General features: G+C 37.8%; 1 protein-coding gene across 2 annotated transcripts in view; it reads right to left on the bottom strand.

Moving 5' to 3' along the window:
• The window catches only part of LOC132704194 (serine/threonine-protein kinase haspin homolog), a 20742-nt gene extending 6467 nt beyond the window's left edge, over positions 1-14275 (bottom strand). Inside the window, exons 1-4 of one of the 2 annotated variants that reach the window (XM_060674074.1) lie at positions 12574-14275; positions 10803-11522; positions 4340-4672; positions 804-939 (exon numbers count right to left, since the gene is read on the bottom strand). In XM_060674074.1, coding sequence (XP_060530057.1) covers positions 804-939; positions 4340-4672; positions 10803-11522; positions 12574-14179 — 2795 coding nt within the window. In that variant the 5' untranslated portion in view covers positions 14180-14275. Of the gene's footprint in view, positions 1-803; positions 940-4339; positions 4673-8302; positions 8438-10802; positions 11523-12573 lie in introns of those variants that run through there. The other variant, XM_060674075.1, reaches the window with a different exon arrangement.

The raw sequence follows: 14275 nt of genomic DNA, 5'->3' as shown, positions 1-14275 counted from the left end.
CGTTAGAAAATTTCCAAGGACATATTAAACAACTGTTAAAATAATTATTATCCTTTGTAAGCTATTAATTTTTTATTGATCGTTCAATACCAAAAAAATCACCAAGGTTACCGCTTATCCTTGGTCTTATTTTATATAAATAATGCACACATAATTTTTGGATCTTCATAAGCTCATCGGGAAGATCAACTATGAAATGGTAAATCATAGTGGCAGCACGTGTTCAAACGCCGTCATAGCCACCTTACATTAAGTCAACTTATATTGCAACAGCATATTATTGGCCGTTTTTTTTTTAATATCATTTTTAATCGTATTTTTCGCGTATCCTGTATTATTTCCCTGTATATTATTTCTCGCAAACTTCATTTTTCGCATAAAAACGGTTAGACCATTACGCACAAAAAATGTCTAGAATTTTGTGTAGAATTCAAAAATGATGTAGTATACCAGGTGTTCCATTTAAAATAAGAAAGTTGAGACTCGCCCAAGAAAAATTAAATACCCTGTATATACAAAATTAAAATAAATTAATGACCCCAATTCACTTTTGGCTCCATGTCTTATAGTTTCTGAGATAAGGTAGTGTCCCAATCTAAACGGCCCACCCTATACATTGTGCCAACAACCCAGTGGTCATAAATACTATACAAGTCGTATAAGGAGTCATGATTTTTTGAAAATAAAAGTAAAATTAGGAACAATATCTGACGTCTCTTGTCAAAAAACTTTTGGCTACGTTTTTCGTCGGTATCTATTCAGAATTAAAACAATTCTCGTTTTTGTTTCCCCGCCCAGCTCACCTTTCCGGGTAGCATTTTTCAAACGGCATTGGTTCGCTTTGCCGGCATTTTTGCAACACTAAATCCTTGGCAGTTATTGCGGTAATTATTAGGGGGGATTGCGGTCTCACGCTAGCGTCAACTTCCGAATCTTCAGCTGAAAAAAAGCAATGCCTATTGGATATTCTAAGAGTCATGTACGAGGTGGTCCGTGTATGAATGGGAAATAAGGTTATTTCAGAACCTGTAAAAAAAAATAAAAAAAAAACAAAAAAAACAAAGACAAAAAGTTATTTCGTTTCACTTATACTTTTAAAATATCTTATGGTTGTATATATACTGCATACTGCTGAACAGTTCCAAAGTTCACTACTGGAGCTTCAGTGGGATGGTTGGCACTCAAATGTTGACGCGATTGCCAATAGATTTGTACAAGATATAACTACCATATTAAATACAATGTGCCCCAAAATAAAATCAACAAGGAAGCAGCAATATAAATATAAAGCATGGATAACATATGAAATAAGGCAAATGATGAAAGAATGAGATAAAATTTATGTCAGGGCTGTTCATCACAGAGACGTTGGAGACTGGAGTGCATATAAAAGATTACGAAACAACATCATTAATAAAATAAGGTATGAAAAAGGCAAATACTTCAGAGAGGTGATAAATGAAAGCAGGCAAAATTCAAGACAGCTCTGGAAACATTTGAAGACATTAATCCCGAATAACAATTTAATAAATATTTTGTGCAGAGCATTGAAGATATCATATCGGCAATAACTAGACCATCCGTCAATTTGATGTATTTACAAGTTATACAAAATTGTTACTTTACAATAGCTTGGCGGCGCTATTGTTTAATAGACCTAACTATAGACTAACAGAACTTCAGAAAATACAAAACAGGCCAATTTTAAAATGTAATAGATATACACCTGTGATGACTATGTTAAATGTGTTACCAATATTAACTGTAAAGCAAAAAGTAATGTTTGATGCCTTTAAATTTATATTTAAGATAAAAAATAAAATGATGCCACCATACATTGGTAATAGGGTTAATTACTTTAAGAATGTTCATGACTATAACACTTCATCCTAGTCAATCGATGTAAAACTATGCATATGTTGAATTCCATTTTAAATAAGGGTTTGTTAGAGTTTGATAGGCTGCCAAAAAATATTAAGGAGTGTGATAATTTAAATGCCTTTAAAGGATTAATTAAAACTTATGTATTGTCTGAAATTTTAATTTGATTTTTTTTTACAATCGTTTCTGCTGTTATAGACTTTTGTTTTGTGTACTTTTGTACCCGTATATTTAAAATGTAAATACGATTGTTTTTTGTTATAGCTAAAATAAAATAAATACATAAAAATATATACAGGATGTTTGAATTTTTGTGGACAAATAAATTTCTTATTTTAAATAAAACTTCCTGTTCATTTTTCAAAGCGTTTCTGATATATTTTGAATTTTTTGTTAAAAGTGGCGTTTGCAGGTTTAAATATATCTATCGAAATTTTCGCTGAAAGGTATTATTATATATTTGGAGTTGATTTCCTAATAGATATGTGTTGATATTTTAAAAATAAGTAATTAGAGACTGGCCCAAAAAATTAATATTAAAAATGGAAACATTTAAAAAAAGAGTGACTGTGTATAACTTTTCTTACCTATTTGAAAAAAATGAAAGATTTCCAAATGTTGGCAACAAAATGCTTTTCCATTTTAAAAATTCCGAAAAAAAAACGAGTAAAATAAATATATACTATAAATCATGCATGGTAATTATGTTATTAACAGAAAAGTTTTCAAATTTAACTTTTTAAAAATAATTTTTAAAAATGCAATAAATTTGATCAAAACCGTTTAATTATTTGCTAAAAAAAACCAGATGGACAAAAAAAAACAGCGTTTTAAATGAAGAATAGAGATATTTAAAAATGCAATAGACCAGAAATACAACCTTATTATAAAAAAATATTATTTTTATATTATTATAATTGTTAATATAATTACATATTTTTTCTGAATTAAATAATAATTTTTCTTTTTAATTTGTAATTATTTACTATTAGCATTTTCTCCATTAATAAGATTTTTTAGAAAAACGTTTTCTAGGCTTAAAATAACAATAAAAAATGGCAGAGTTGGGTGGCATAAAACCATCAAACATTGATTTTGACTTCTAGTTCTAGATTTCGACGTCATAACATTTTTAGAAAAAAAAGTTTTATTGCTAATATTTCGAAATCTCTTTTTCAAATAGGCATACTTAAAAAAATTAACTTTTAACCATTTGTCCATTTAACACACCAAGTCGGATAAGTCGATAAATACATTTAACCTTTCAAATGTCAAATCCAAAATATGTCAGAAACTTAGGTATAAGATATTATATACGAAATATACCTAGAATGATACGAACAACTCAAAAAATATTTACTATGCAGGGTGCTTGAAATAAGAAATTTGGTGCAGTATCATTCCATAATAAACGCCATACTATATGAGACGATTAAACAGTATAACCGACGACGTGGAACTTCTGGAAGGCGCTTAAATCGTATTTAAGTTCTTGATGTAACCGCAAGATGGCGGAATATAGAAATGGCATATAATGGTAAAAAGGAAATATTATTTTTTTCCCTTTGATTAAAAATAATAACATTAAAATGTTGCTTTCTTTAAAAAACAAATCAAGAAAGCAAACCTTTATAATTTTACTAGTGAAGGACATCTTTAGGAGAGCGTTGGATGGAATTCGGAGTGGAATAAAGATAAATCTGTCTGAAGCATGGGATCTTCCTGTGGAGATCAAATGTCGCATAGAAAAAGATGACAACACTTTCACTACAATGAAAAACCTACTCACCAACAGATACCTCAGTTTGGAGCTGAAAAAACGAACAGTAACAGACAATATCGGAGACTATGGACAAACGAATTAATACCTTTGAGAGGTGGATTTACAGAAGAATCCTGAACTGATACTATGGGAACGTGATGAGAAATAAAAATAAACATCGCCTATTACAAAACATCATGCAGGGCAAAGTAGAAGGAAAAAGGAACCTTCGAACATCGAATGGTGCCACCTTCACCGAGTTATTGGGATGTGCTGCCAATATGATGATCACCAACATCCGAAACGGATAAGGCACGAGAAGAAGAAGAAGAAATGTAAAATACTTAACCATATTGCGTTATATTTTTGGAAAAGCAATTTTATAGTTATTTTCAATGATTCAAAAAGACACATAGTATCCCATATAAAAAATCGATCGGTTTACACGTAAAAAAATCAACAGCGATTTTTTAAAAATCAAAAAATTTTGTGAAAAGTCCTCCACAACTCTGGAACTTTTTTTTACCATCATGAAATTGGAACTTCCGGCAAAGGCTCCTTTTACAAACGGGAGTCGAATTAATGAAAAAGTTAAAAATAGCTGAAAAACAACAGAACCCAAGTATCCATTTTATAAAAGGGAGAACGTGCGAAACAAATTACGGAAATTAGGCCACTCCGTATATATCGACTTACTCAAAATGGTTTTGGCGTAGTCCTGCAGGATCGAGGTTTTCCTGCTGGTTACGTTGCTCACCACCGGCACTATTCTCATCGATTGCCGCCTCTGCGAAACGGGGGCGGGGCTTTTAGAATTCAACACGCTATACCTCCGATGATCTCGCAGGGACTTTCGCCATAGTTTTCCCGCTCTCAAGGTTACAAAGCTGAAAGAGTCCAGCGGCAACGGCAACTTGAAATCGTCCTCGAGTTCCGAGTGTTTGAAAACGTCCGTCAAGTTGGTAACGTTGCAAGATTCGGACAGCGGAGTTTTCAGTGGCGTCCTCGAAGAATTCGGCCAACCTACACCTTTGTTTAACAAATAAAAAGTAAGGGTATGTTTGTTATAAAGTGTCCCAAATTATTCCCATATCCAATGGTGGGGCAAGGGCCGCCTTGCTGAAGTTTGTTATTATTTTTTGTGGTTTTTAACGATCATTTGACTTTACTTGTGGCCGTCATGCCCCACTCTACCCTATTTATAATGTTATGTACAATAATTATAGTTATTTATTAAAAAGTATTTAATTAAAAAAACGTTACGTTATTTTTTTATCAATTAAAAAAATTGTTATTGGTATTTATAAGATTTTCGAAAGCTCTGGCTTTAGGCGAAATCCACAGAATTATCCAAAAAATAACACTTTCCTATCCACCCCTAGTAAAAATGTCTTAAATAACAATAGATCAATTACAGAATCAGCTTTATGAGTATTTCGAAAATAATAATATATGATCCCGACATCTTATCAATATGATTATAAGAAATCTAAGTCAATAGTTAAAGCTATCTCCAATCTTATGGACAATGAGGCCTTGAGAACTAAAGGTTCATACGGACGATTTGCTACGACCGTACCAATGCCTTCTACTGCATTTCCCAGGGGATCATTGTCAAAAATGGTAGAATTTTATGGGATCACTGGAAACAACCTAAAGCTAATAAAAAAATTCTTAAAAAATAGGGGTCATCAGCAGTGCAGGTATCCACAATCCACAAATGGATATGAATAAAGATATTGAAGCTTTGGATATGGCAATGGGCGTGGGGCTTAGTATGGTTTGTTGCAAATTGACTCTAACTTAATACATCATAGATAGAAAAAATCGGAACTTTCAATTGAAGCTCATATTAACATAGCTGCAAGAAAATTATCCAACCCAACGTTTCCTTACAGAAAATCTAAAAAACACTGCCAAGAATGAAATAATAAGGATTCTTCGTGTTCAAGTTCGGGAGTTTTAACAATACCTTGCAGATATATATTGGATTGCTTAGTTTATATAAAAGAAACTTAGGGTAACCTATAATACTTTTCATTCTTATAATACCCCTGCCAACAAAGATTGGAAAAACCTAGGCATAGCATCAACTACACTATCGAAGAAACGTAGAACAACAAAATTCATTTTTATTTATGTTTGAAAAAACTATTGGGTTGTGCTTTTTGGGCTAAGTTTAATAACACACCATATTGCATAAGGAAGCATAACATTCTGGATGATATTCCTATAGACAAATCGGTCCATCGTGTCATTAATAAAGTAAAGGCCTACCCCGTTCCATAAGAAACAACTCCATAAAAATACACTGCCTTAACCATGTGTAATTGTAGGTGTTACATATTTAGGATTAAACCGATTGCCTCACAAGTTCCATTTTATCAGAATTGAATACTGTGTTGCGCGTTTCCTCACAAGTTCCAATTTATCAGAATTGAATACTGTGTTGGGCGTTTCAACACTGAATGGAGTTTTTTTCCAGTCATCGACGTTCCAGATTAAATGCCCAGCGCAAACGTAATCTTGCTGTTCTATTTCTTCCCGAAACTCACGGCTTTTCAGCTGGATCTGTATTAAATAACTTTGCACATACTAACGTCCTTCATACTGTTATAGAGCAACCATTATTTCTGGAATTTAGGCAATAATTTTAGGTACGCACTTCCAAGGATCATTTTAAGCAATTCTTTTAATGCGTCTGTTGGTCATGACTGTTCTCGTCTTCTTTGGCCTTCCCGATTTTGCCTTTCTCTGTGTCCCCTTAGTACACTGGGGCCTTAAAATATCGACTTGTTTGTTACCTTTCACGAATCCATACACAACTCTCTACTTCAAGTTTTTTAAAATTGGAATTCCTCTTGACTAAGCACAGAAATGTTCAAAAAAATATAAAAAGAAACCTCACACAATTGAGTTGGCTAAAACTTTGCTTTTGAACCAATTATTTGAATGTTGCTTTACTTTTCACTATTAAGCATTTAAATCTAAATGTCATAATTAATTCATTTGTTTTGTTAGTGAAAATTCCTGTTGTCTCCAGGATTTGCAAATATATCTCAAAGTGCTGCTCTACTTTTGTCCGATTTTGCCCCAAAATTCTTCAATAAGCTAACAAATAATATTAAACAAATAGAATTGAAGACTTTCACATTAAAAATAAAAACTAAAATCTCTTAAATAGTGAGATAGAGTATATTGATTTTTAAATAATGGTATATTGACCTACTTGTGTATTTTAACCATTTTTGATAGCTTTAACGTAATTACAAAAATATGACGGGTAATAAAAATACTTTGATAAATTGGTTAAGGCTTTCGCGGCCCGTTGATAAGCTATTATCTTGGTTCGGGTTTAAAGGCCGTCGTCGATTGGAATTACTTCCTAACGTTTCGCTAGCACGAGTGGCGAGCTTCTTCAGAGGTCCTTCCATCTCCGATGTTGGACGTAGACTGACGATTTCTCCTGCGCAGGTTGTATTTATGCCGATTGGTGGTGGGCGGGACTTGTTCCGCTTCGGTTGGTCTCGGGATATCGATCGGTACTGCTCGGGCGTTCCTAAGGATCGGGTTCCAGATTTGGTTGAGTCTAAGGGTCTCCTCCTTTCGGTTGAAATTGTGTGGGTGTTTTTGTATCTCAATGGCTTCCCTGACTAGTCTGTTGTGATAGCCGTTGACCGATGCTAGTAACTTACAGCTCTCAAAGTGTATCCTGTGTTCCCCGCTGCCCAGTGCGTGTTCAGCTACTGCAGACTTCTCTGTATGTCCTAGCCTGCAGCTTGCTTTATGCTCCTTAAGTCTCGTTCCCATTGATCTCTTGGTAGTCCCGATGTAGACCTTTCCGCATGAACACGGAATGCGGTAGACTCCTGCAGCTGAAAGTGAGCCCCTCTTGTCCTTCGCTGACCTGATGGTCTGCTGGATCTTCTTTGTAGGCTTAAAGATTGTTTTGATGTCGTGTCTTTTCAATACTCTGCCAATCCTGTCGGTGACACTCGGAATATACGGCAGATATGCGTGGGAGGTGGAGGGTCGTTGTTCGGTATCCCGTGATCTTGATGATCTTGAGTTCATTGATCTCTCGATCTCCCTCTTGCTGTAGCCATTTGCCTCGAACGCAGTTTTTAGGTGTTCAAGTTCCATCTGGAGGCTCTCCGGTTCGCAAATCCTTCGGGCTCGTTCTGTCAGGGTTCTGATAACCCCATACTTTTGACTTGGGTGATGGTTGGATAGAGCATGCAGGTATCTGTCCGTATGGGTTGGTTTTCTGTAAACTGTGTGGCCCAGCTTCTTACCTCGCTTCCTCACTAGTACGTCCAAGAATGCAAAGTACCTCTGAAGAGTTGCTTGGACCTGGTGAACAGGATATTTCCTGTCGATATTTGCAAACTTTCGGCATAAATACAACCTGCGCAGGAGAAATCGTCAGTCTACGTCCAACATCGGAGATGGAAGGACCTCTGAAGAAGCTCGCCACTCGTGCTAGCGAAACGTTAGGAAGTAATTCCAATCGACGACGGCCTTTAAACCCGAACCAAGATAATAGCTTATCAACGGGCCGCGAAAGCCTTAACCAATTTATCAGACGCCTCTACGGGGAGGAAACATGTAAGCAGTATCAACGACTGGACAAAATAAGGAAGCAAAAAGCGCACTTACTCGCCACTTTAGCGTTTCTGTGCCGCTGCCGGGACACCAACATCATACCAGCATTCCTTAGACAAAAACGAATTCTCCAATCAGTGAAGGCAAACAGGATCTACGTCAGGACTGAGAAAGCTTTTCTCCGGGGAAAGAATTCACCACACTCGTCATAGCCTTGCGAAGACGGACGAGGAACTTCTTGGCCTGCACTTGACACTGGGCAACAAGATCGAACAACAGAATTGGGACAGAATGGATGCAATCTCACATTCCAACATGAGGAACGAACTGGACCGCACAAAAGAGCAACAGATAAGGAAGTACGAGAAGTTTGCGAAAAAACAAGCGCCCAAAACAGCAAGCCTAGACAGTGAGCGACTCGTGGTTAATATGACGGACAGAGTACTCACGGAGGTGGAGAGAGCAGTGCTAACCAAAGGAGGGAACTTCGCAATTACTCCCCGTCACATTCCGATTGAAGAGATCATCTCCAGCACGGAAGCAGCCATCAAGAACCTACCGGACCAAGATGCCGAAGAGATACGAATCGAGACAGCCAACATCCTCAGGAAGGCAAAACCACCCAAGACTAACCTGACGAGAAGTGAAGGACTGGCACTGCGTAGCCTGAACACGGATGAGGGTATCATCATACTCCCAGCGGACAAAGGAAACGCAACCGTTCTTCTGAAGACCGAGGAGTACGAAAGGAAGATTGAGGAACTCTTGGACCCGGGAAGCTACAAACCCCTGAAAAAGGATCCGACGCAAGTTAGACTACGTCTTACCAACCGGCTCATCAAGTCATCATCACTGTCAGAAGAAATCAAGAAGCGCATTGTGAGGACGGAGACTGTTCCACCAAGGCTCTATGGACTACCTAAGATACACAAAGTAGATGTCCCGTTAAGACCAATAGTTAGCGCACCCAGATCACCAACGTATTACTTGGCTAAACACTTGGCATCGCTGCTCCAACCACACGTAGGACACGGCACCAGTTACATCAAGGACTCCACCGACTTCGTGCGCCAAGATTCAAGACATCAATATTGAACAAAACGACATCCTTGTGAGCTTCGACGTCGTCTCACTGTTTACCAAAGTACCTCTGAAGAGTTGCTTGGACCTAGTGAACAGGATATTTCCTGTCGATATTTGCAAACTTTTTGAAGTCTGTCTGACCGATAGCTATTTCGTGTGGAAGGGAAACTTCTACGAACAGCTGGACGGAGTGGCAATGGGAAGCCCACTAAGCCCGGTTATAGCCAACTTATTTATGGAACACTTTGAGGAAAAAGCGATCGAGACCTCAGAGTACAAGCCAGCAACGTGGTTCCGGTACGTGGATGACACCTTCGTGATTTGGAAACATGGTATGGACAAGCTCAACAACTTTCTGCAGCATCTCAACAGTCAGCATCCCAGCATCCAGTTTACTATGGAGACTGAAAATGACCAACAACTTGCATTCTTGGACGTACTAGTGAGGAAGCGAGGTAAGAAGCTTGGCCACACAGTTTACAGAAAACCAACCCATACGGACAGATACCTGCATGCTCTATCCAACCATCACCCAAGTCAAAAGTATGGGGTTATCAGAACCCTGACAGAACGAGCCCGAAGGATTTGCGAACCGGAGAGCCTCCAGATGGAACTTGAACACCTAAAAACTGCGTTCGAGGCAAATGGCTACAGCACGAGGGAGATCGAGAGATCAATGAACTCAAGATCATCAAGATCACGGGATACCGAACAACGACCCTCCACCTCCCACGCATATCTGCCGTATATTCCGAGTGTCACCGACAGGATTGGCAGAGTATTGAAAAGACACGACATCAAAACAATCTTTAAGCCTACAAAGAAGATCCAGCAGACCATCAGGTCAGCGAAGGACAAGAGGGGCTCACTTTCAGCTGCAGGAGTCTACCGCATTCCGTGTTCATGCGGAAAGGTCTACATCGGGACTACCAAGAGATCAATGGGAACGAGACTTAAGGAGCATAAAGCAAGCTGCAGGCTAGGACATACCGAGAAGTCTGCAGTAGCTGAACACGCACTGGGCAGCGGGGAACACAGGATACACTTTGAGAGCTGTAAGTTACTAGCATCGGTCAACGGCTATCACAACAGACTAGTCAGGGAAGCCATTGAGATACAAAAACACCCACACAATTTCAACCGAAAGGAGGAGACCCTTAGACTCAACCAAATCTGGAACCCGATCCTTAGGAACGCCCGAGCAGTACCGATCGATATCCCGAGACCAACCGAAGCGGAACAAGTCCCGCCCACCACCAATCGGCATAAATACAACCTGCGCAGGAGAAATCGTCAGTCTACGTCCAACATCGGAGATGGAAGGACCTCTGAAGAAGCTCGCCACTCGTGCTAGCGAAACGTTAGGAAGTAATTCCAATCGACGACGGCCTTTAAACCCGAACCAAGATAATAGCATAAAAATACTTTGTATTTGGAAACACCAATAAGGCTTTACATTCCTTTACTTTACCTTTAGCCATCCCCTTGGGGCACTGATTTTCCTTGTCGCTTTCTTCAGTTATATCCAGCTCAGTTTTTCTGTCTCTGGCAGTCACCGTTTTCTGGTCGCCCTCATTCTCCGTTACACTTAAAGCTAATTTTTTGTCGTTGGAGTACATACTCGCACTATTTTCGAACTTGGATTTGTATAAGGGCTCCCATGTGGACTTTACTTTGCGCTGGTCGAAAGATTTCGATATGTCAGTCATGGAGGTACTTTTCCGGTACTTGTTAAATTCGTTGTCTGAAAGTTTCAATCCCTCCGAGAGCGAATTGGTCGAGTCAAAAAATATCCCCGGGTTCCAATTCATTGTGGGCGGGGCTTGCGCGCTTCGTAAAACCTCCGCGTTAAAATTTACAATGTCCGTCTGCAAAGTGTCGGCGCCCAGAAAATCGCGATTGGTCGCTAGATCGACGAATACACTTTTGACGAAATCGCGCCTCGATTTGTCTGATGTGGTGGATGCGCCGGGGAAGCCCTCGAATTCGGAACTGCTGTCGAAGGAATCGTTAAAACACGACCCGCAGTCGAGATTCGAACAATTTGTTCTGTGGTTTATCAAACTCACTACCAATTCTTTGCGACCAACCGAAGAGGAACGCGAACTGTTCCTTGATGGGGTGGTACAATTGGGGTCGATTTTCGCGCTAGACCGCTTGTTGCGTGTCGATCGGCTAGGGTCAGGACAATCTGAAAAATTAAATTACAACTAAAAATGTGTCCTTTAGGTAGAATAAAACCCGCCCGAAAAGGGCTGAAAACAACGAATTAAAGATTTGGTTTAACAATAGCTATTAAATAATACGGACTTTTTGCACTTCTTATTTAGGCGTTGTTTTACTCTATCTTTTATTTGAAGCGTCGGCACTTGATGTGAAATAACCTTTTCCTTTGTTACGCAATTAAGTTCAACCAACTAGAGCTACTAGAAATATGCCTTGCCTATGCTGATAATATAGGAACTTATGAAGCAACTGTATAAAAAATAAGTACTATGATACTTTCCTACTAAGCCTAATAAAGGTTCGATATATTGGCTAGTAAACTCAGCCACAAGTGTCTTCTTTAAGTTTACAACCAAATGACCTAGAAAAAATTGAGGGTTTCATTTACTGTGACTCTTATTTTCCTTTAAGCCATATATGATAAGGTCCAATAATTGAGAGGCCCTCTCATTCCTAGGCATTCTGACTTCTTTGTTATTATATCCAAGTTTAAGCATAAAATGCGCGAGATAAATCTAAAAACACCACAAACACGGTCTCTCCGGTATCGAGCCTATCCTAAATATGTTTGACAAGTTCGTTTTTTTCTGGAAGGAAAACGATTTCCATTTGTACAAGACTTTGTCAAGCGCTTTAGAAAAACAACTATCTATTGTTATAGGTATATAATACTGTATCAGCTTTGAATACCCTTTTTTAAACACAGAGCCATTTTCGAATGTAGAGCTATCATATCTCTACACCCTTTAACAAGTTAAACGGCTATTTGTTCAATTGCGAAAGATCGTTTGTTTTCGTGAGTTAATGAAGGACAGCGCCTCCTCCACAGCATATAGGCGAATGCATCAAAATTTATTTTATATTCCCTAATATAAAAAACGCAAATATTAAAAAAATATTTACTGTTAACTAATGTCAACTTTTTAGACGTGGTTAAACATCCCTTAGTAGTTGTAGTTTTTAATAATAAACTTTATTATTATTATTATTATTACATTGTTGAAAAATATACATACCAGATTTTTCTTCTTCCCCCCTTTGAGAAAATCTCCCTTCACATTCATTAATTTCATCAGTTGACGACTTTGTTAAATTTACTGAAACTTCTCTAGCTTGAGGGTTCCATTTTTCACTTTGTAAATCGGTCAAGGATCCCTTGGGAGAGGTGCATTTTCCTAAGTCATTCAAAGACATTTGGACCAATTTCACAACTAGCGGTTTTAACTGTTGAGTTCCATTTTTGATTTTACTTTTTTTTTTTAAATCAGCCGTTTTGTTTGTAAGTAAAATGTCGTCCATAACAACTATCAAATTTTTCATGTTAAACTTTTCATTCACAGAAAGAAGTTGCCTCTTTCTGAACGATCTCCTCCTTGTCACGCAGGTATTCCTAGAGAACTCATTAGACTCGCCCCCATATTGAAAATTTGGTAGGTCTTTGTATTTCTCTTGAAACTCCTCAAACTTTTTCAAACAAAACGACCTAGTTTGCTCGGTTACTGGATATGTATCATTTGTGGCGTTGGTTTGGGTTATTTTTTTTTCGAAATTTTCAAATTCGTTTAAAGAATAACTCCGACTGTTAAACAGTTTACTGTTTGGTACACTATCATCTAACTTGGTGCCAAACTTTCTTAATGATCGGCTTGCAAAATTGCATCGACTGCCTAAACCATCATTGCTAGTATGCTGCTTATCGTGCGCTTTAAATGCTAAGCTCGAAAAACTGTTTAGGCTATAAGACCTAACTAAATTGGCACTTCTCACTTGAGGAGTTGGATAGGAACAATTCCAGTCTTCTATTTCTTGAAGAGATTGCGCAATCAACTCTTCCACCTCATTGTACTTGTGTATAGTGGGTGAAATATCCCGTTTTATCACATACTTCTTATTAACTGATACTAAAGGAGTACTGGCATGGATCTTCTCCTTCCAAGAATTGGAGAAAAACGAGGCATTTTGAGTAACTTGAGATCCTTCATATTCATGACTTTCGGTGTCTTTGGCAGTTTCTGTTAGCATGCGAGTGTCGTCTCTATTGGCTAATTGAATTGGAATTTCTTGAATCGATACTTGCTTTATCACAGACATACCTGTTAATCCCTTTTCTATCTCTAAACTATTGTCTATTCTATTTTTCGATAAAGTCTTTTGTTTGAACCAGGAGTTTGTGTCATTTGAACTATTTGATTTCGCTATATTCAGACTAGATTTGGATCTTGTGAGAATTGGGGAACGCACATCAAAATTTAAACTTCTAACTGCAGAGGATGTTTTTTCACCGCTCGAGGAATCAACATTACCGGCGGTATCTTTAACATTTACCTCATTAAATTTAACTCCTTTAACAAGCCTGTCGAAGGTATTGTCGATGTTAACATCCAATGACTCATTAGAAAGGGCACTTTTTACGTTTTGCGGCAGTTCTTTTATTAGAATTTTTTGTTTTCGCTTTCTTCCTCCACCCTTAAGCTTCCGTTCGGTTAGATTTTTAGCGAACAAAATGTTCATGGCATCAAAGCAGGTAATTGAAGCACTAATTCCTCTGCTATAAGTTTTGTAGACTCTTCCGAACGCTCGCTGACGACCTCGCGACGTTGGAAATATATCATTCTTATTCATTTTTATTAACAATTAGCATTTAATAAGTTGCAATAGCATTTAAAAATTGCAATAGCATTTATATCAATTATAAGGATTTTTTAAACTGACAGCACC

This window comes from Cylas formicarius, unplaced genomic scaffold (genome assembly GCF_029955315.1).
Source record: "Cylas formicarius isolate icCylForm1 unplaced genomic scaffold, icCylForm1.1 PGA_scaffold_6__28_contigs__length_40554024, whole genome shotgun sequence".
Lineage (NCBI taxonomy): Eukaryota > Metazoa > Arthropoda > Insecta > Coleoptera > Brentidae > Cylas > Cylas formicarius.
The sequence above is the reverse complement of the archived record's forward strand: the minus strand, read 5'-3'. Positions and strand labels throughout refer to the sequence as shown.